The following is a 23,656-nucleotide window of genomic DNA, read 5'->3' on the forward strand; positions in this document are numbered from 1 at the left end:
GCGGCAGCGTCTGCATCGTCCACAGAGGGGCCGGGCCCACCCAGCTACAGCCTCCCAGCCCCCGTTTTCAGAGTGACATTCAAAGCAGCACGGACATGTGCTTGTCCTGCACGGAAGAAAACACAACGAAGTCCATTTTCGAAAAGGCGAAAGAAAGGAAAATAAACTTTTTATTTGCTATTTATTAGGAGGAAAGAGGACTGAATTTCCTTGTGTAGAAACAGAAGGACAGCATTTCTGTTAGTCGTTTCCTGGAAAAGTAATATTTTAAGGGGAAATTATGGAAACGATCTAAATGTCCAGTTGCTGTGCTAGTGGTAGGGTTTGTTTTCTGGGAGGCTTCAGTGTCTGTGTGAGTCGGGGCGGGGGGTGCCCATGTGTCCATCCCCTCCTGGAGGGAGGGGGACGGATGAGTGTATGCAGTTAGGTTGGGGCTTTAGAGCTGGAAAACAACTGCAGAGCAGAGCACATCCAGGAGCCCCCGTTGTCACTAGAGTCTGGGCAACCCCAGCAATTACAAGGGGTGAAATGCTTGTTGCTCTTCAGAGAGTGGTTGGAGCCCCCCGCTTCCCGTATGCTTACATTAATGCTTTTTTGGTTTGACATGGTGTTTGGGATTTTGGGTTTTATTTTGTTTTTTGTTTTTGAAAGGTCTGCAAGGGTGAAGTGCCCCGCCCAGTGGCAGTATGAAACCCTTTGTGCTTCTCTCCAGCCCCTTCCCTGTGTAGCCTTTCTCCTGTTCCCGCCCCTCACAGCCTCCTGCCCTACTGCCTCTGCCCCCGTTTGTGTGTTTGAGCTCTGCATTCAGGCAGCTGCAACATTCCAGTGTTTGAACTGTCACTGATTCTGGCACCCTAGACAAGCCACCGGGTTCACATCTCACTCCCAGTAGTGCCCCAGTCCCATCCACAGCCCCGTTTCTGCATGAGAATTTGGTGTTTGGAATGTTTTCTGACTCTTGGGGCGGGGTCCTCGCCTTATCATCCTCTCTGTGGCTAAAGAGGATGGGGGGAGGGGGGTCTTCATCAGAAACTGGTTTTGTGTAGTAAACTTTCTTATGTGGGGTTTCTTTTTTTCCTTTTTTTTTTTTCTTCTTCTTTTCCTTTGTGCAAGACCTGCAGCTGCTGAAATCAGCTTTGCCTTTAATTAAACCATGTTCTCTCCAACCAGACCTGTGTATGTTGTTTTTTTCCTATCCTAAAAAATACAGTATCAATGAAAATCCAATTTACAAAGAAAGAATGAAAACCACTCAAAAGTCACTCAGGGGAAAGCAAGATGATTGGAACGTGGAAGTGCTTCAGAGTTATATCTGCTTTTAGTAGCATTCCGAACGAGGGCATTACTATAGAGAGGCATGATAGAAACTGTCAGACTCTTGTATTTATTAAAGAAAGAATAGCTTATATAAAGGAGTTAACAGCCCACCATTTTTTATCCCTTTGTAGCTGTTAATTAGGCAATTCAGAGATTGGTTATCCTTTTGGCCTATAAAATTCACTGTCTTGTTAACAGCAACAGTAATTATTGTTTTTAGCTTTGAGTCTACTTTTCTTCCAGGGCGTACAAAGCTTCCCATGGCAGCCTGTCATGACTTATCTGCGTTTCCACTCTTAACAGCTGTCCTTTCACCTAGGCGTTAGCTGGCACAGCTCTGCTCAGAAACGTGCTGTCTGCAGTTCATTTCCTAACTCTTCCACAGGCACCTACACACTTCAAAAACTGTTAGCAAAGCCGTACATACTCTACAAGAAAAGGGGGCCAGGGGCGGGGATTAAGGCCAGATCCTAAGGTCAAGTATTTATGGAATCCTTCACCCAGGTTAACCCTGAAAACCTGGGTCATTTGACAAAATAACAACAACAACAAAAAAAAACCCTTAGCATTCCATCATGTTTATTGTTGTTAGGTGCTGTCCAGTCGATTCCGACTCAGCGACCCAGCAGAACTATCTCCTAGGGTTTCCAGGGAGCAGCTGGTGGGTTCGAACTGTTAGACCTTTTGGTTAGCAGCCGTAGGTCTTAACCACTGCGCCACTAGGGCTCCATCATGTCTGTTGGTGCAGTGCATATTATGAAGTGCTAACTAATAGGATACGAGTAGCTCCTTTTCATTGCGTCAGTGTTAGACATCTATTCAGTATTGAACTCTTAGTAGATGCTCCTGTCTGAGAAGGCATAAAGGGATGTAATTCTAGTATTTTAATTCTCTGTGGAATGGAATGTATCCCATGGGAATTAGCTCAGTCTAGGTTCTGTTTAAGCAATGGGACTTAAATGAATAAAGAAGAGTTAATTTTGTATGTGTGCCTTCTGAGTTACATGTCAGGTTACTTCAGTGCCCTTGGAGTCTGTGATAGTAATGGTACAGAACTGTAATACTTAAACCTAGTTCTTGGGCCCGGACGCTGGGCGCCTTATTTGCTTTTGTAGGTGTTTTATTGAGATACCACACATACAGAGAAGTATACGTAATCATAAGTGTACAACTCTTAGTGAATTTTAACAAAGTAAACACCAGTGTAGCGAGGTCAGAGCAAAGACCATATCACCAGCACCCTAGACGATCCCATCATGCCCCTTCCAGACGCTTCAATCCCCCAGCCTGGAGTAATCATCATCCTGGGTTCTCACGTTGTCGTCTAGTAGGTCAGATTTTAACGGGAGAGTAGGTTAACGCTTTTTCAAACTGTGATGTCTCAGTACAATGTACTGCAGAGGATGGCTAATGCTTGCTACCAAAGGACAGTGCGTCCTTCAGCGGTGTATGTCGCGGAATGTCCTAGGCCTCTCTGGGAGTTGCGCGTTCTTCAACAAAAGCTTTGGGGAAAATGCCAACCTTCCCTTTGCATTCGCCTTCCAGCCATTCTTCATTTACTGATAAAAGGAAAAGGATGCATCAGTTTCTGAAACCAGTATAAGAAAATTGCTTCGTCTGGATAGGTGGTTCCACACAGAACTTTGGTCATCCCCAGCCTTCCCCCATGTTTATGCTGAATTCTGTTTTCTATTAAGTGTTACGATAAAGTCCCACAGTATTACGTGGGTGCTTCCTGAGTTAAACTGGCTTAGACTTTTGTACCCATCACGAATATGTACATAAAGAGTACGCTGCCTTCTCTCCATGTCTATCCAGAAGGCTTTTCTGTGTCCTCTCTCCACTTTATCTCATCCCTGTCTCCCAGAAAAACTCAACGGTTTAGCTGGCGGGTTGATTTTGACCCTTAGAAAATGGTTTAATGGTCATTAAACCCAGTTCTTACCACTCAGTTTCCATTCTCCCTTATTGGGAGACATGAACTGGTAGTGCTCTCAAAACTCAAACCCGGTGCCGTCGAGTTGATTCCGACTCATGGCGACCTGCTTCTGTTTTTCACCACCCATATTTTGGGTCTATTGCTACACACTTGAACACTCCCTACCCCCATTAACTTCGAAACCTCCTACTCTCATTTCTTAATCCATTGGATTTTCTGTTGTAATAGGTAATAGTAATGTTTCACTCCCAATAGTATTTTTTGCATAGCAAACAGCATTTTGGACATGTAGATAAGGATTCTATTACAGGAATCTTATTTTTACCTAGGTAGAGAAATATGTCAAATCCTGAGTTACAGCAGTACTTCTGAGAGCATGGTCAGTAGAGCAGCATCACCCAGAAGCTTGTTAGAAATGCAGACTTGGGGTCCCCACCCCAGACCTGAGTCAGAATTTCTGGGGGGGCTAGTCGAAGAATTTATGTTGAAAAACTCCGGGTCACATTTAGGCATAGTGAAGCCTGAGAAGTGCTGAATTAGAACTTTAAAGTTCCTGCTTCAGTTTTTGATGTGTTGAGTCCTAACATTCAGAATGATCGCCAGAGAGACAGGGCCCTTTTGAACACCTGCCTTTAAGGCCAGATTTACCCTTTCTTCGATTACCTTCAAAAAACAATTCAAAGAACTGTAGTTTGCGGAACGTAAGCATCATATGTTTGGTGCAGAGGCAAAGCTGTTCCAGCCACTTTTTTGTTGTTAACTCTAGGAATGACAATCTGGTTTCCAAAACAGCCATCTTTAATAATCAAGATGTCATCTGACTAGGCCGCTTGTTGCTTCCCTGCCGTTAAAGTGACAGGGAAAGGCCGAGCACTCGGTTCTGCTCCGCTTAGCTGAGTTAGGAAGATGAAACCACTGGCCCAAGTTTAGTTTACAGGTTACTGTTTCTCTCTACCCTGACCTTGTTTCTGCTAGCACTTGTTAGTTTCCATAATCGTAGAGTAGGCTTACCTTCTGACAGCACTAGGATTACATCCCCTTCCAGAAACTCCAGGTCCTCTGGTTGGGTAGCCTCGTAACTGAAGAGTGCTACCACTTGGCTCCCTTCCTTAAGCTGAGGTTCTGTTGTCTGGTTATTAGCATCAGGTTTTTCATTTTCCTTGGGTTCATCTGGAAAGCCTTGGTCACCCTGTGATCATGAAGGGGCTGTTAGTTTTCCTAACTGACCAGTGAATGCTGAACATCACTAAAGAAACCAGTCATTGGCATGTCAATGCAGCACGTGGGATAGAAACTCACAAGTTTGTGGTCAGTGCCCAGCATAGCCCTCGCATGCACTTCATGAAAATTAGATGGTCAGATAAATTAAATCAAAAGGTCAACAGAACTGCATGTAGTCTAAAAATATCTTACTGAAACCTTGTAACAATTGTGAAGAAGGTAGATTAGGCATGGCTTGGTTCCTTTTCAGATGGGCAAACAAGTCACAAACAAGTGGCAGAGTGCAAATTCATATCTGGGTTTCCTACCTCCAAATCCAACACCCTTTCTGAAGCACCAGCAACACAGGGGGCCTTGTTAGTAATAAAATCTCGGACTCGTTCCACACCTACTAAAATCTGATGCTCTCTAAAGTGAGAACCACGGCCCAGCTCCACATTATCTTCCTAAAGCCATGAAAAAGGCTTTTCTTCAATAAGAGTGTATATAACAACATTTCTTATGCATCTTGGTCACAATTATCGTCATTTTTGACTCACAGATGTTAAAAAGAAGGGGAAAGATGCAGTTTCTAAAGATGTGAATCAGGATTTAACAAGTCGTGGTTAGAAACACCACCAGGCTAAATTGCTATACGGAGTGTTAGAAGTCCTAGTTTCCCAGTGCTGTTGGCTCCTACGTGGCATATCCTCATTACTGAAAGCAGTACAGTGAGGTGGAGATGGCACTAAGGAGCCTGAAGACCCAAGACCAGCTCTGGGTCCCTGAGCAAGTGTATAACCTCCCAGCACCTGTTGCCTCACCTGAAAATGAGGCTAGAAGAATTAAATAAGAAGACATAGGATAATAATTGTTGGCATTTTCTGAACACTTACTCTGACAGTACTATTCTAAGTAGATAAAAATATGTGAGTTTAATGATAGGTGCTACGTAGAGTAGATGCTCAATAAATGTTAGTCCATTTCTCTCCCCTTCTCCTAAGTGAATGAGAACAACCTAACTTGCTGACCCCAAGGGTATTGAGTTCCAAAAAGACTCAGATGGGAGCTTGGGAAGGATTAGTCATGTAAAGCTCCTGCATAGATTGACACTTTCATCAATGGGGGGGGGGGGGGGAACTAATTACAACAACAAACTCATGCAGTTCACATCTCAAGCAGAGCCCTTTCAAGAGGCTTCTGAAGGGGTTAGTCAAAAGACATTGGAAAACCTTTTCAGACTTTGAAGGGACCCTGGCACTTGTACTTCCTTGCATCTGGAGCCTCCTCTCAGCCCCGGTGGCTCTACTTCCTGACAACAATTTTCTGAACTCTTAGGTGACACAAACTCGGGGGTTTATACAATTCACTCCTCCAGTCCCATCCTCTCCATTCTTCCTCTCCCACTTTTTTTTTTTTTTTTTTTTCCAGCAAGCATTTGTCTTTGAATTGGGTGAGAATCTACCAAAGAAGCTCTCCCCCTAATTAAGCAGAAGCCCCTTGCTCAGCTGTGGGGAGGAGAGATCATCTCCTACCATGGGCCCAAGGCCTACATAGCTGGAACCATTTTCCTGGCCTGGCCATTTCCTTAAAGTCCACTTTTAGATGAAAAATAGTAGCTCTCCAAAGCATCCGTGTGTGAACTGTTTCATCTTATGCCTCCTACAGTGATATACAAGTGCCTGGGTTGTGCAAATAGTTAACACACTTAGATATTAAGGTTGGCAGTTTGAGTCCACCCAGAGGCACCTCAGAAGAAAGGCTTGATGATCTACTTCCAAAAAATCAGTCACTGAAAACCCCATAGAACACAGTTCTACTCTGACACACGTGGGGTTGCCATGTGTGGGAGTCAACTCGACAGCAACTGTTTTTTACATGACGCAGCTAAAAATGCTAAGGCAGAAAACACGGGCAAGTAGAGGAAGAACTGAAACTCATAGGAACCCCAACTAGCAACAGCTTCAGTCAGTGGAGGCTGCAGTCTCATTAGCAAGGTATCAGGTGCCCACTCCAGCCTCAGACTATGCCTGGAGAGCTGGCTACCCAGAGGAGGCCCACTGGTCTGCCCAGCTGATCTTCCTGCCTTGCTTGTATGTGCCCTGAATCATCCACCCAAAACAAGACCTGATTATTATTTCTCCCCTGCCCACAAGTTCCTAGGTCAGCAGTACAGGCCCTTCCTGATCTGGGCCCCTTGTGTCTCACCACTCTCTCCCTCACATCCAGTAGCACTGAGCTCCTTCACCCACTGTGTTGATTCTTAGGGCACCCTGCTGTTCTCTCTACCTATATAACATGTCCTCCCTTTATTCACCTTGCTAATTTCTATTTACTCTTCTCAGCCTGAAGCTTCCAGACTTGATTTAGGCATCATTTTCTCCAGGAAGACTACTTTGACTTGTCCCACCTCCCTGCAGCCTTCTTGAGTTCAACAGGCATCCGTGTGCTTCCGTAAAGTAGTCCTCCATTTGTGTATCTCCGTTAGGTCACTTAACGTGATGCTTTGTAATTGTTAGTCTGCTCAGAGAAGGGCCTATGTCTTCTTGGTTTTTATATCTCCAGGAACTCTCTACAGAGCAGTTGAGTGCTTAGCAAATGTTTGTTGAGGAAAAAATGTCACTGGACGAACACTGGAAATATCCCAAATGCCCCATTCACAGGTGAATGGATAAATGGCGGTATACACGTACAATGGAAAATCACTTAGCAATGAAAAGGAAATGGACTACTGAAACACAAAGAACTAGATGCTATACCAATCACTTACATGAAATTCCAGGAAAGGCAAAACTATGGTGACACAAAGCAGATCTGTAGTTTTGGCTGGTTTGCAGGGGCTAGGGTTAAGGGGAGAGAATTAACAACAACAACGACAAGAAGTGTCAACTTCTCTGGAGCCTGAGGGACAAAATTCAAGAATGTTTCCTGGTAGCTACTTTTACTACTTCTAACCTCTAACTTTGCTCTGCTCCCGTTTCCTTTTCTTTTTACTAGAAAGTCAGTTAACTTTTATTCTAGATCGCAGGACTAATAAGATAACCTGGCCTTTTACTATCATGTTACAACTTGGTGGTTAAGAATCCAGGCAGGCCCTGAAGTCGAAATGCCTGTCTGCCTGAATCCTGACTCCACTATTGGCCAGCTGTGTAATCTCGGTCACGTTGTTTAACTTCTCTTTGCCTTGTTTCCCAAATTATAAAATGGGGTTAATAATACCTGCCTCATAGAGTTCTGGGGATTAAAAGAACTAATACCTAGAATGTATTTAGCACAGTATTTGACACACGTGAAGTTCTCAATAAGCACTCAAAGGTTGTCAAATGTTAACCCAAATCTTCTCTGCAAAATAAATACTATTTTCTTTCACCCTCAAGTGGTTTTCCTCATGGAAATTTAAGAAGATGAAGAATAGCTATGAGCTCAGCCTCAAGCTGTGACTTGATTCCAACCTCTCTTGACAGTGATGGGAATGAACCACAAAACAGTTAGGCATGGCAGCAGATGGAGTGCGCTGGGGGTTATCTGGGGGTTCCTGGGCACTCTGGGCCTGCTCTTCTCTTATGGAAAACCCTCTCCAGGCTGCCATGGGGATTAGGCTGCAGAGAAAAGGGAGGCAGAGCTGCATCTTGTTACCCACCATATTCCCAACACCAAGCATGGTGCCTGGCTCATAAGGCTCTTGATAAGTGTTGAATTGTTGTTGAGTAAATGCACAACGGAACGTGACTCACGTGCCCAGCCTCCCTGCACTCACCACTGTGTTCTCACACCAGAGAGTCAGGCAGTAGTTTTTCACTTGGCCCCAGGCAGCCTTCATGGTATTTTCCGAAAGGGGCACCAGCTCATTGCTGTCCCGAGGCCGGTAGCTGGGCAGGGACAAAGAGTAAGAACCAAGTCAGAGAACATCAGTGCAAAAAACCATGCTCCTCCTCTGCCCTCCAGCCAGCACCAGGTCCCCAGCTGCACCCAAAACTACCGCCTGCATAGCACTCACCTCAGCCTGGTATGTGCCGGCAGGAGCTTCAGTTTTTTAGACACTGCATCCAGTACCTGGTGGTAGGACAGCCCGGGCTGAGTCTCCATGACCACAGTGTACTTGTAGTGCACCTTGAGTGTGTAGGGCATGGGCACGCTGAGCTTTACTTCCTGAGGGGAGAGGAAGCCAAGAGAGCACATGAGCATGAGGCCTTCTTTTTGCAACATCTCCTGGATCACTACGGCTTTATGTGCTGGTGCAGGGAATACTGCGATGGTGAACTTCATCTGTCACCTTGGCTAGGTTGTGGCACCCAGTTGTTTGGTCGAATGAGTTTAGTTGCTGTTATAGTTATATATGATTAAATCAGATGGCCTTCAGTAAAGCAGATTACCGTCCATAATGTGGGCAGGTCTCAATCAATTGAAAGCCTTAAGAGCAAAAAAGGAGTTTCCCTAGGGTTTGTTCAATCACATGAGATAATTCTTTGAAGTAAATCTCTCTCTCTCTTTATTTATATATATATATATATACACCCATTGCCATCGAGTAGATTCCGACTCATAGCAACACTATAAGGCAGAGTAGAACTGCCCCATAGGGTTACCAAGGAGTGGCTGGTGGATTTGAACTGCTGACATATTAGTTAGCAGCCAAACAGTTAACCACTGTGCCACCAGGGGTGTATATATATATATATATACACACACACACACACATACATATATATATATGTTTTTATGTATGTGTATGTTGTGGAAACCCTGGTGGCGTAGTGGTTAGGTGCTATGGCTGCTAACCGAAAGGTCGGCAGTTCGAATCCACCAAGTGCTCCTTGGAAACTCTACAGGGCAGTTCTACTCCTTGTCCTATAGAGTCGCTATGAGTCGGAATCGACTCGATGGCAGTGGGTTTGGTTTGCTGGTTATATGTTGTTGGGTGGCATCAAGTCAATTCCAGCTCTTAGCAATACCATGTGACAGACTGGAACTTCTCCATAGGGTTTTCTTGGCTGCAATCTTTACAGAAGGAGATTGCTGAATCTTCCTCCCACAGAATCACTGGGTGGGTTTCAACCACCAACCTTTCAGAGTGGTTAACAATTTGGTCCCCAGGGATCATATATGTACACTGTATTTTTACTCAAATAACACACATGTTCTACATTTTTTTGCCAACCCCACCCTCCCTCATTTTAGTAAGCTTGCTATGATAATCTTTTTTTATGTGTTGCTGTAAAATAAATTAGCATAGCGTCCTTATGAAAATACCTCCTGTGGGGAGGGCTCGGCTGGCAAAAAAAAAAAAACAACTTAGAACACACGTTACTTGCATAAAAATACAGAAGATATGTATATGTAGAGAGAGAGACAGTCTTTCCAACAGAACAAGGGGATACTGCGTGGTTTAAAATCAGGAAAGGTGTGTCAGGGTTGTATCCTTTTACCATACTTATTCAGTCTGTATGCTGCGCACATAATCCGAGAAGCTGGACTATATGCAGCACCAAGACTGAAGGAAGACTCATTAACAACCTGTCATATGCAGAAGACACAACTTGCTTGCTGAAAGTGAGGAGGATTTGAAGCACTGATGAAAATCAAAGACTACAGCCTTCAGTATGTGTTACACCTCAATATAAAAACCAAAAACCAAACCTATTGTCGTGTTGATTCCGACTCATAGGACAGAGCAGAACTACCCTATAGGGTTTCCAAGGTGGATTTGAACTGCCGAGCTTTCGGTTAGCAGCCAAGTTTTTAACCACTGTGCTACCAGGGCTCCTCACCACAACACAAAGAAAAAAAAAATTCTCACAACTCGGCCAATAAGCAACATTATGATGAATGAAGAAAATACTGAAGTTGTCAAGGATTTCATTTTACTTGGATCCACAAACAACAACTATGGAAGCAGCAGTCAAGAAATCAAAGAAAGTACTGCTTTGGGCAAATCTGAGGCAAAAGACCTCTTTAAAGTGTTAAAAAGCAAAAATGTCACGTTAAGGACTAAGGTGTGCCTGAGCCAAGCCATGGTATTTTCAACTGCCTCCTATGTATGAGAAAGCTGGACAATGAATAAGGAAGACCAAAGAAGAATTGATGCCTTTGAATTATGGCATTGGGGAAGGATATTGAATATACCATAGATTGCCTGAAGAACAATAAAATCTGTCTTGGAAGAAGTACAGCCAGAAAGCTCCTTAGAGGAGAGGATGGTAAGACTTTGTCTCACGTACTTTGGACATGTTATCAGGAGGGACCAGTCCCTGGAGAAGGACATCATGTTTGGTAAAGCAAAGGGTCAGCAAAAAAGAGGAGACCCTTGATGAGATGAACTGGCACAGTGGCTGCAACAATGGGCTCAAACATACCAACAATTGTGAGGATGGTGCAGGACTGCGCAGTGTTTTGTTCTGTTGTACATAGGGTCACTGTGAGTCAGAATTGACTCAAAGTGACCTAACAACATCCACCCATCCCTCCATCCCTCCATCCCTCCATCCCTCCATCCCTCCATCCATCCATCCATCCATCCATCCATCCATCCATCCATCCATCCATCCATCCATCCATCCATCCATCCATCCATCCATCCATCCATCCATCCATCCATCCATCCATCTAATCTATTTAATCTATCTATCTAGAGCCATGGTGGCGCAGTGGTTAAGAGCTCAGCTGCTAACCAAAAGGTTAGAGTTTGAATCCACCAGCTGCTCCTTGGAAACCCTATGGGGCAGTTCTACTCTGTCCCATAGGGTCTCTGTGATTCAGAATCGACTCAACAGCAATCCGTTTGTTTTTTTGTTTTGATATATATATATATACGTGTGTGTGTGTATACATGTGTGTATATATATGTTGTTTATATATAAGTGGTATATATATATATATATAAAAAACTGTTGTTGTTAGGTGCCATGAGGTCAATTGACTGATAGCAAACGTATGTACAACAGAACAAAACACTGGCCAGTCCTGTGCCATCCTCACAATCTTTGCTATGTTTGAGCCCATTGTTATAGCCACTGTGTCGGTCCATTTCATCAAGGGTAGGGCCTTCAGAGGTCCTCTAGCCCAATGCTTGCTTGGGCAGGATTTCCTACTGAAAGAGATCTGGCCCACCAGCTACTGACCAGTGGGAAATGTGTACATGGGAGTGGGGGAGTGGAGAGGGAGCTGAGGGGTCCCCAGGGGCAGAGTATCCAGTAAGCAAGGTAAGCATCAGCTTGTTCATGCTTACTTACTAATTTATGGTAAACAATTTCACATGGGTTTCACCACATCAAAGATGTGAAATTGTTCACGACAGATTAGTAAGTAAGCCCATGCTTATCTTGCTTACCTGGTCATCTCCCCCTGTCGAGAACTATAAACTTGAAAAGAAGCTTTGATTCTGTAGGAAGGTGCCATGGGTTTGGGAGAGAAACAGATGCCAGCCTTACCTAGAAAGAGAATCTTTGATGTGGTAAAAAATGTGAAATTGTTCACTATAGATGATCTGGTAAGCAAGGTAAGCCCCATGCTTACCTTGTCTATTGAATAATCCACCCCTTGGGGTCCCCAACACATGAGCTGTGTGTATGGTGGCAACTGGCTCTACCCTTCCCTAGGGACTCTTCTATAATCCAGAGAGACCTGCCCACAGATGACAGCCCCAGCTCATCCAACATATACTACTTGAATCAGAACAAGGAAAAAATTGTTACCTTTGGCTCTTCTCTTTGTTTCTGACCTAAATGGAGAAGGCAGGGAGTAAAGCAAAAGACAATGATGAATGAACAAACACTCTTAGCAAGCAAGCTCCGGCATATACCAAATGAAATCTCTTAGAGCAGGGGACAAATTTCTTACCTTTATTCTCCGTGGTGGTTATTAACCTTAATAAACTGTGGGGGAATCTCACTCTGGGGAAGCATGAAGGGCAAAGCCATAAACACATGAAGGAATCCACTCCCTGCTTGGAGTTTATAGGTCATTATCAAAGGACCACCACGTCATCGCCAACCCACGTGGTTGGGAGGGACCCGATGGTCAGTTAAACCAATGGACTCCAAAGCAATAAAAAGTGGGGTGTACAAGATAAGCCACGGGCCACCAGAAGAAATAGTAGACCCATTTTTTTTTACCTCATCCTTTCCTTTTGTGTATGTTTTCTACTGTACATAATATACGAACATAGCATTATGCACATAATTTATATAGAAGTACATTTACAGATATTTACTATAGGGAGTACGCAATCAAGAAAGACCACTGATCTCAAACTCAGCTGATCATCAGGATCACCTGAAGAGTTTTTTTTCTGAAAATACAGATTCCCAAGCCCCATTGGAGTCCGAAACAATCAGAATCTAAGGCCTAGGAATCTGTATTTTTAAAACCTTCCTACATTAATATGTGATCCTTGATTAGCCTCCTGGGCAGAAAAATTAAAAAGCTATCAAGGCCATTTTGGGGAACAATTGTAGAAATGTGAATATGGAATATATATTACGTATTTAATGTTAATGTCAAATGTCTTAGACACAGCAGTTGTATAGTGGTTATGCAGGATTCTGTCCTTCTCCTTAGGACATACGTGCTGAAGTGTTCAGGGTGAAGTGTCATGATATTTGCAGCTTGTTTACAAGTATCTCAGCAAAGGGAAAAAATATATATATACTGTTTATATAATACATACACTATTTTTTTCTTTGCTGAGCCACTTGAAAATAAGTTTTATATATATAGTATATATATATGTATATACATTTGGATATATATATATATACACATATATACACTAGTCTATATATACTATTTGTATAAATAGCTATATATATAGACTAGCATATGTGTATGTGTACATATATATGTTTGTATGTGTATATATATATATATATATATATACACACATATATACAGGTGCTCCTTGGAAACCCTGTGGGGCAGTTCTACTCTGTCCTATAGGGTTGCTATGAGTCGGAATCAACTCGACGGCAATGAGTTTATGGAACGCTAGTCTATATACACGATTTGCATAAATAGTTATATATATTTGTATATGTATATATATAGTTGTGTGCTGTTGAGTTGATTCTGACTCACAAGGACCCAATGTGACAGAGTAGAACTGCCCCATAGGGTTTTCAAGGCCGTAATCTTTATGGAAGCAGACTGCCACGTCTTTTTCCCGTGGAGTGGCTGGTAGGTTTGAACCACCAACCTTTTGGTTAGCAGCCAAGTGCTTAACCACGGCACCACCAGGGCTCCCTCATATGAATGAATGTATATGTATGTGTATATATTTAAAAAAACCACTGCCATCGAGTCGATTCAGACTCATGACAACCCTATAGGACAGAGTAGAACTACCCATAGGGTTTCCAAGGAGCAGCTGGTGGATTAGAACTACCAACTTTTTGGTTAGCAGCCATAGCTCTTAACCACTGTGCCACCAGGGCTCCGTGTGTGTGTGTGTGTGTGTGTGTGTGTGTGTGTAAGGGGTGGGGAAAGCACAAAGTACAAAATGTTAGCAACTGATGAATTTAGGTAAAAGGTATTTTAGTGATTATTGTACTATACTTTCAACTTTTCTGTAGGTTCAACATTTTTCAAAATAAAAATGGAAGAGGAGGACCCAGGTGGCTCCAATGATCAGTCGGGCATGGTGATCATTGATTTAAAGTCCAGACAAACCACCTATTCAGTGCATATCTACCAAGTGTCTATCCAGAGCATGCTTATACTGTGCTAGTGACAAAGAAGCTGTTACTTGCTGTTACGGATTTAATTGTGTCCCCTGAAAATATGTGCTGTAAATCCTAACCCTTATACCTGTGGTTATAATCCCATTTGGGAATGGCTTTTCTTTGTTATTTTAATGAGACAGTATTACTGTAGGGTGTGTCTTAAATCAATCTCTTTTGAGATATAAAAGAGATTAAACAAGCAAGCAGAGATGGGGGAAGAGAGATGCCGTGCCACAAGAAGATCACCAAGGAGCTGAGGAATAGAAGCTGAAGAGACAAGGACCCTCCTGCAGAGCCAGCAGGGAGAGGAAGACTTCTCCTAGAGCCAGCACTCTGATTTTGGACATCTAATTTCCTAAACTGTAAGAAAATAAATTTCTGCTTGTTAAAGCCACCTACTTATGGCATTTTTGTTACAGGAGCACCAGATAACTAAGGCACTTTCCAAGACAGTCCTCTCCGCATTAGAAAGATTGTTATTGAGAAAAAATCTCCCCATCACTTATGCCTATGAGTCATTCATCTACCCCTCATGGCTCTGAAGAGTGGGTTTCTTTTCCAGATACGGCTCCTTGGACATCTGAAAGCAGCCACTCCATCTTCCCATAGGTAAACATATGCAGTTACTTCAATCTTCCTTCCTTGTTTCAGTGCTTAACATCTGTGGGGTTTGGTGACTGGGTTGAGACATTCACGGCCCCAGAAACCAAAACCCAGTGCATCAGCTACATTCCCCCAAGCCTTGAAGCCCAGCGTGTTCTGGGAGAAGGCATCTACCTAATAGGCTTTGTATCTGTGATTGGTGCAAGAGTGAGGTGGCTGCGGGGCTCTATGGTCACAAACCAAGTGGCTCACTGTGGGGAGAGGAAATAGCAATCTCCTGGGAGGCTGGGAGAGCAACTTTGTCAGGAAGAAGCCTGTGCCCCAGGTCTGGGATACTGCTGCAGGGCCACTAACCTGTTAACAACTGGGGTTTTCCTGGAGCACTAGAAGCAGGAGGAGCAGGGATGTCCGACTCTGGAGAGGTTTCCTCCTGGAGGTGACAGGAAGAAATGGTGAGAACCTTCATTCAGACAAAGTTCTCAAGCGGGGATGGGTGGGGGGAAGCCTGGCAGACCCTCAGGGAAAGGTGCCAGATGCAAACGCTTTCCTAAAAGTCAGTGTGGTAGTGGCATTCAGGGAAGGCTAAGGAGAGTGCTGGTTAAAGGGAGAAGCAGGGCTGGTCTGATGAAAATAGAATCCTAGACAAAATAAGAACCCTAAAACCCCACCTAAAAGGCCCTTCTTGCCACCCCAGCACCCCTTTCAGCCATATTGGAAATCTGCTGGAGAACAGGGTAGGGCATTGAGCTCTTGTTGTAGCTACAGAAGGGACAGCTCCTTCCCCTTCAAAGGAATAATTCCACCTCCCATTTGCATGGCTTTTTAAACTTTTGGAGGCATCCAGATATCGTGATGCTGACCAGGGAGGGCCAAGCCCACATATCAGGAGACAATTCATTGCTCAGTCTAGAGGGAAACAGATTCCATTACTATGAGATAGTTTACATGGCTGCTCAGATCCAACAAGACCACTCACTAGGCCTGCCAGAATGGTAGACCTTTGACGGGGAGAGAAGAGGTATATCAGCTTCAGAAGCAGTGGCTACCAAGGCCCCGTCTGATTCAATGCACTAAAGCAGGGCTCTCTACCTCTCTGTCTTTATTTATTGCAGTGGCATTACACCTGCCAACACACTGACTGCTCCTCTCCCAGGTGAGGAGCACTCATCTGGGAAGATCTAGCCCCCTATACTTTGAATCCAGGTGATCCCTGACCAGCAGGGTCCTGCAGATGCCTCCACTCAGCACATTTGGGTTTTTCCCCTCATTCCTCAGCTCTGGGCAGTCAGCTCGAGGTGGGATCAGGATAAGTCCTTGTTCAGTGCTGGTAACAGTGCTTCTTCCATACTGCTCTTCTGCCTCCGGGGAGAGGTCTGTCAATGGGGGGAAATGGACCAGGCCTTGGCACTACATTACCTGGAGCTGCTGCTGAGAATGGATTCGCAGCTCAACGGGTTCAAGGTAGTTGCAGGGAACAAGCCCCTTCTGCAATGCAAATCACAGAATCAGAGAGAGAGAAAAATAAAGATGCACTTATTAGAACTTACACCATGGGGCAGCCCTGAGTCACCAGGTACAGTGGGGGTAAAAAATGAAAGCAAGACTCGGCTGCTTTGCAAGCCAGGTGGTAGATACTGCTCCTCCAAGAGGTCTGCCTCGGGCTGCCAGGATCCTATGCCTAGCACCACCCCCTAACTACATACCTGCCCGTTGAACATGACCGTGGCCCAGTTATCATTCCCCTTCTTCAAGACAAAGACGATGTTCCCTGGCATGACCTGGAGCTCCTCTGGTGTCTCAGGCACAAACCCAAACAGCACACGGTGAGCCTCCCCTTCCAGAGCCCTGCAGGGGATTAGACATGAGATCCTATGTTTACCCTTGACCATATCCCCTCACACGATGCTATGGAACAAGTACAATGGACTTGGGGCCAGGAGACTCAGCTCCAAGCTTCTTCTGCCATCTAACTGCCTATGTGACCCTGAGCAGAGTGCCTGCCGGCTCCAGGCTCCAGGGGGGATGAGGTAAGAAACTGCATGTGAACGTGCTCCACAACCATATTCACAGTGGGACAAGAACAAAAGAATCAAGACAAAAACAACTCTAAGTAGCAGAGCTTTGAAATTCTTGCCCTCCCTTCCCTTCTGAGAAGGAAGGTTCCAGGTGTGCTTGGTCAGCTGTCTGGGTTGGTCTGGATCAGGAGTGGGGTGGCCAGGAGAAGAGCACAGAGTTGAGAACCAGCTGGAGAGGTAAGTGGTAGAACCAAAGCAACGAAAACTAGTTGTCACCGAGTCCACCCTCACACATCTCTCCCATATTCCTCACCCATGTCACAGTAGAACTGTGCTCCATAGGATTTTCAGTGACTGATTTTTTAGAAGTAGATCACTAGCCCTTTCTTCCAAGGTGCCTCTGGGTAGACTTGAACCTCCAACCTTTCTGTTAACAACACCGTTTATACCACCCAAGGATTTCAAGTAGGAAAGGAGTGAAATAATCTAAAGCCAGCATGGGGCCAGGGTAGGGTGAAAGGGACGGAAAGCAAGAGAGACGAGCTGTGAGGAATATGATAGAGACGTGTGAGGGTGGCTCGTTGTATGATCTGCGGTGTCATTTCCTCTTTATCAGTTCCTCAAAGGCTACTTTAGTCTTCAAGGCTCTGGGGTATCCTGAGAGGCTGGCTTCAAGGCTGCCTGATGTATTTGGGTTTCACGCCCCCTCCATCCACCCTCTACTTGCTGCTCCTCTCTCGACTTTGTTACTTTCCCCTCAGCCCTTCCTTTTGTTTCCAAGCATAGCATCAATATATGCAGGGACTACAGGCTCCTCCAGGTGACAGGCACTTAGGAATGCGCTCATCCAGTCCCCTAGTTTTTGTAGTTGCTTGATATTATAAGTAGTGAAGTGCTCTGGCATTTTCACATTTTTAACCTCCTTTATTGGATGGAGGGTGAGGGATAGGCATGCTTCCTTACTTGAACTAAATTCTTAAGAAAGCTGTCACTCTTTGCTTCTCGTCTTACAGAAGAATGACTTTGTTTTCTTCAGTCCTTCCTCTTCTTCAGAAAACATGTGCCAATAGGAAATGAAAACCACCCACACTGGGAAGGGGATGCCATTCTAGCTTCCTATTCTCCGCCCTCCTTCCTAGAGATCTCTGGCTGCTCCCTGTTCAGAGTAGAGCTGACCTCTGACCCTCAGATCAGCATCCCAGCCCTGGGTGACAGTCTTCCATGGAACATTGTTACATTTCAGCAAAAACCACTCACTATGTAGGTGACTGTGCACATTGACATCAGGTGACAATCACACACAAGGACACCATGTAGGTGTAGCTGTGTCTCAATGGTCAGTCCCACCACAGTCAAGACTCCCATTCCTACACTGTTTGGGAAGCAGTCAGTTTGTTTATGGTCGTGGCTGCACAATATAATTAATGTAATTGATATCACGAAATTGTATACCTGAAAAATGCTGAACTGGCAGATGTTGTGTTATAACTATTTTTACAACAACAAAAAAAATTAATACAAGTTTAAAAAAAGGGGGGGCTCCCATCCCTACTACATCATTCTAACCTTAATAACAGAAGGAGCCTTACGTCCAGGAAAATCCCACAGGATTTAGACCCTGACCTTGGCTGCATCTTCTTTATTGCCAACAGTTCAGACTTGGAACTGGGATATTTCACATACTGGCTCTAACTTACCTGAAGATCTCTGGGGTTTTGGGTCTGGGTGGAGGCTCAGCTGCCTATTGGACATTCCGGAGAAACAAAGAAGGGAAGGGTAATGAAGGAGACAGGGAGAGAGAGAACAGATTGTTAATGATAATTTGAGCATTCTTCCAGACCAGAAAATCAAAGAATGCATTTCTGGCACGATCAGAACACTGCCTAGGGAGAGGGCACAGTGTGCCCCAACCAAACACTGGAGAACACCAACCCAACCCCCACCCCCACCCCCACCCCCACCCCAAGCTCCCTGGGCACAGGTTTCACCAGCACAGCAATTAATCTTGAGCTAGATCTGGTTTCTGGAGAAGTTTGTCAGAGAGCACAGCAGTATTACAGGGGTGCTGTTGACCTTGAGCTTTGTCCCTTTCCTAGGAGAGTTTCTAAAAGCTCTGTTCTATAATTAATGTGTGCTATGTCAAAAGATACTTCTGGGTGTTTAAAATGAACTCAGGATCCACTGACCAGCCATGGATCTCCTTTCCAAGGGATATTTCCTGTCCTACACTGAGCATCATAGAGTCCAATTATCTGGACTGGTTTCCCCTCGTGTAGTCCTCCAGTTGAACCAAAGCCTAAGTGACCTCAGCAAAGCTTTCTTCAATCTTACTGTTAAGAAAGAGACCAAGGAATCTGGATGCTGGCTCTCTTTCTAACCCTCTTGGCTCTTCCCACCCTCCAGGTCCCCAGGGTTGGTGGTATCCTGGGTCAGCAGTCATCATCTTGACCTGGGCGGCCTATCACTCTGGGTGTGACCAGTGTGAGTGCAGACACGGCGTGTAGGTGTTTGTGGCCAAAAAACCCTCCCTCCACTAGTCCTGACCAACAACACTCTTGCCCATCATGGATCTATTGCAACAGAGCTTATGTTTTCCTCAGCCTGCTTTACTCTCTTCCCTTCTCAAGGAAGCTCTTCCTTCTTATTTCTAGAGCGCTTGTCATCCAGTCCATCTGGGACCATCTCTCTGAGCCCAGCTGGGGAGGAAAAATGGTACACTCTGGAAGCCCAGCCTGTGTTCCTGAGGGAGTCCCCTGCAAGGAGTCCTCCGCAACACACTGGTAGATGGGAGGAGCGAAGAGACTTCCACAGCCTCAAGCCCCACAGAATGCCCCTACTAGCCTGTGCCCAAGAAGAGGCTTCATGAAAAGACTTTGATAGCTTGCGTTTCAATTTTCTGTGAGAATGGTCAAGCCTTCAGGAGAGACAATAAACAGACTTTCCCTTTGAACAAAGAAAGGACATGGTATTTTGGGGGGAGCAGGAGGACAGGTTTCAGAGCATTTGAGGTTAAGCCTGAACCTGCCTTATTCCCCTGCCAGCCATGAAGCCTGGGACTGAGAACAGGCAGGCAGACACCCTCAAAAGCATTCAAGGGTCAGTTAAAGGAGTCTTTAAAATAAGGCAGCTCAGCACAAATATTCTCCCAAGTTTGTGTGTTCCATGGAGCGCTCTGGAGACCAAGATCCAAGGAGAAGGACAGGACTATCTCACCTGTGGTTGCAGAGGGGCAAACCCAGAGAAACTGTCTTGATCCACCACAGATGCCACCACCTGAAATCGAGAAAGGAGAGTGTGAGGGCTTCTCTCCTTTGGTGGTTTTCCCCAAGATTTTCTCCTTTCTCACACCCTGTCCATTCTCACTTGAGTCTTGTTTCAGAAGTGGATAGTGGCTAAGGGCTGGATTACTAACCTTCCGGGTTAGAAGTTCCAGCAACTGAAGAAATGGGTACTCACTCCCGCTCCCTGCTTACCCACTTTCTCCTGGTCTCTGCTGCTGTGACTGAAACACTACCCAGCCAGCAAGGCAAGACCAGCCCTTTAAATGTGTCCCAATCAAAAACAGTTTTGAAAGGGGTATTCCTGGCTGCTAACTCACTTTGGATCACTTTTGAAAGGATTTAAGATCCAGTTTCAGAAGGAGTCCAGTTGAAACAGTTTAACCATAAGACAGTGGAAGTGGGAAGAGACTCCTCAGAACACCAGAAAGTGAACTACAAGGAGCCTTGAGCCAAGAGGATCCCTTGCTGGTCCTTTTCCCTGATACATCCTCTCCACATTTAGTGAGCTCCTCATAGCTGTGTTTTCTTTTCCATTGGCTCAGTCTGCCCCCCTAGTCCCATGCATCTGTCAGTTTGTCATACTATGGTGGCTTGAGTGTTGCTGTGATGTTGGATGCTATGCCAGCAGTATTTCAAATACCATCAAGGTCACCACCCATAATGGACATGTTTCAGCTGAGCTTCCAAACTAAGATAGACAGAAGAAGGGCCTGGCAGTCTACTTCTGAAAAAGTTGGCCAGCAAAAACCTTATGAATAGCAGTGGAACATTGTCTGATATAGTGCCAGAAGATGAGCCCCTCAAGTTGGAAGGCACACAAAATATAGCTGGAGAAGAGCTGCCTCCTCAAAGTAGAGTCAACCTTAACAATGTGGATGGAGTCAAGCTTTCAGGACCTTCATTTGCTGACATAGGAGGACTCAAAATGAGAAGAATTAGCTGCAAACATCCACTAATAATCGAAATGTGCAATGTGCAAAGTATGAATCTAGGAAAATTGAAATTTGTCAGAAATGAAATGGAATGCATACAGATTGATATCCTAGGCATTAGTGAGCTGAAGTGGACTGGTCTTGGCATTTTGAATCAGACAATTATATAGTCTACTATGCCAGGAATGACAAATTGAAGAGGAATGGCATTGCATTCAGTGTCAAAAAGAACATTTCAAGGTCTATGCTGAAATACAACACTGCCAGTGATAGGATAATATCCATACACCTACCAGGAAGACCAGTTAATACCATTATTTTTCAAATTTATGCACTAACCACTACTGCCAAAGATGAAAAAAATTGAAGGTTTTTTTTTTTTTTAACAACTTCTGCAGTCTGAGATTGATCAAACATGCAATCACGATGCATTCATAATTATTGGAGACTGGAATATGAAAGTTGGAAACAAAGAAGAAGGATCAGTAGTTGGAAAATCTGACCTTGGTGATAGAAATAATGCAGGAGATTTCATGAAAGAATTTTGAATGACTAATAACTTCTTTTTCAATAAACAGCTACTATACACATGGACCTTGCCAGATAGAATACACCGGAATCAAATCAACTACATTGGTGGAAAGAGAAGATGGAGAAGCTCAATATCATCAGTCAGACAAGGCCAGGGGTGAGATGTGGGACAGATCATCAATTATTCATATGCAAGTTTAAGTTAAAGCTGAAGAAAATTAAAACAAGTCTACAAGAGCAAAGTACAACCTTGGGGGTATCCCACCTGAATTTAGAGACCATCTCAAGAATAGATTTGACTCATTGAATGTTAATGACGGAAGAGAGCAGACAAGTGGTAGGATGACATCAACAGAAGAAAGCAAGAGGTCATTAAAAAGACAAGAAAGAAAGAAAAGACCAAAATGGATGTCAGAGACTCTGAAACTTGTTTTTGAACATAGAGTAGCTAAAGAAAATGGAAAAAATGATGAAGTAAAAGAGCTGAACAGAAGATTTCAAAGGGTAGCTTGAGAAGACAAAATGAAGTATTATAATGAAATGTGCAAAAATCTGGAGTTATAAAACCAAAAGGGAAGAACATGCTTGGCATTGCTCAAGCTGAAAGAGCTGATGAAAAAATTCAAGGCTTGAGTCACAATTTGAAGGAGTCTATAAGAAACTCTGGTGGCATAGTAGTTAAGCGCTACGGCTGCTAACCAAAAGGTCAGCAGTTTGAATCCATCAGGTGCTCCTTGGAAACTCTATAGGGCAGTTCTACTCTCTCCTACAGGGTTGTTATGAGTCAGAATTGACTCAATGGCAATGGATTTGGTTTTGGGTTTATGGGCAAAATATTGAACGACGCAGGAAGCAGCAAAAGAAGATGGAAGAAATACACAGTCACCGTACCAAAAAGAATTGGTCGACATTCAACCATTTCAGGAGGTAGCATATGATCAAGAACCGATGGTACTGAAGGAAGGATCCAAGCTGCACTGAAGGAAATGGTGAAAAACAACGCTCTAGGAATTGACAGATTACCAGCTGAGATGTTTCAACAAATGGATGCTTATCTATGTCACGAAATTTGGAAGACCACTACCTGGTCAACTGAGTGGAAGAGATCCATATTTGTGCCCACTCCAAAGAAAGGTGATCCAACAGAATGTGGAAATTATCAAACAATATCATTAATATTACCTGCAAGTAAAATTTTGCTGAAGATAATTCAAAAGCAGTTGAAGCAGTACATCGATAAGGAACTGCCAGAAATTCAAGCCAGATTCAGAAGAGGGTGTGGAATGAGGGATATCATTGCTGATGTCAGATGGACTTTGGCTGAAAGCAGGGAGTACCAGAAAGATGTTTACCTGTGTTTTATTGACTATGCAAAGGCATTCAACTGTGTGGATCATAACAATTTATGGATAACATTGTAAAGAATGGGAATTCCAGAACACTTAATCGTGCTCATGAGAAACCTTTACATAGACCAAGAGGCAGTCGCTGGAACGGAATGAGGGGATACTGCGTGGTTTAAAATCAGGAAAAGTTTATGTTAGGGTTGTATCCTTTCACCATACTTATTCAATCTGTATGCTGAGCAAATAATACAAGAAGCTGGACTATATGAAGAAGAATGCAGCATCAGGATTGGAGGCAGATTCATTAACAATCTGTTATATGCAGATGACACAACCTTGCTTGCTGAAAGTGAAGAGGAGGGCAACACACAATACTGGGGGAGTCAGCAAAACTGGACTAAACCAAAAGCTAAGAAGTTTCCTGAACATGACCAAACACTTTGAGGGGTGGAGTAGCTGGGGCTGGGGTCTGGGGACATCTAGGTCAATTGGCATAACAAAGTTTGTTAAGAAAATGTTCTGCATCCCACTTTGAGTGAGTGGTGTCTGGGGTCTTAAAAGCTTGTGAGTGGCCATCTAAGATGCATCAATTTGTCCCAACCTACTTGGAGAAAAGGAAAATGAACACCAAAGATACAAGGAAAATATTAGCCCAAGAGACAAAAGGGCCACATAAAACAGAGACTCCATCAGCCTGAGGCTAGAAGAACTAGATGGTACCCAGCCACCATCAATGACCACCCTGACAGGGAACACAACAGAGGGTCTCTGACAGA

The 23,656-nt window shown here is 44.2% G+C and overlaps 1 protein-coding gene across 1 annotated transcript in view; it reads right to left on the reverse strand.

The window, feature by feature from the left end:
* Positions 1-2,416: 2,416 nt before the first annotated feature.
* Positions 2,417-23,656, reverse strand: part of NCF2 (neutrophil cytosolic factor 2) — a 47,769-nt gene continuing 26,529 nt past the window's right edge. The window contains exons 6-15 of the mRNA XM_049868107.1: positions 20,004-20,063; positions 18,488-18,531; positions 16,479-16,620; positions 16,192-16,260; positions 15,130-15,205; positions 12,148-12,173; positions 8,454-8,605; positions 8,214-8,325; positions 4,268-4,445; positions 2,417-2,876 (exon numbers count right to left, since the gene is read on the reverse strand). Of these exons, the coding sequence (XP_049724064.1) occupies positions 2,782-2,876; positions 4,268-4,445; positions 8,214-8,325; positions 8,454-8,605; positions 12,148-12,173; positions 15,130-15,205; positions 16,192-16,260; positions 16,479-16,620; positions 18,488-18,531; positions 20,004-20,063 (954 nt within the window). The 3' untranslated portion in view covers positions 2,417-2,781. The remainder of the gene's footprint in view (positions 2,877-4,267; positions 4,446-8,213; positions 8,326-8,453; positions 8,606-12,147; positions 12,174-15,129; positions 15,206-16,191; positions 16,261-16,478; positions 16,621-18,487; positions 18,532-20,003; positions 20,064-23,656) is intronic.

This window comes from Elephas maximus, chromosome 24 (assembly GCF_024166365.1).
Source record: "Elephas maximus indicus isolate mEleMax1 chromosome 24, mEleMax1 primary haplotype, whole genome shotgun sequence".
Lineage (NCBI taxonomy): Eukaryota > Metazoa > Chordata > Mammalia > Proboscidea > Elephantidae > Elephas > Elephas maximus.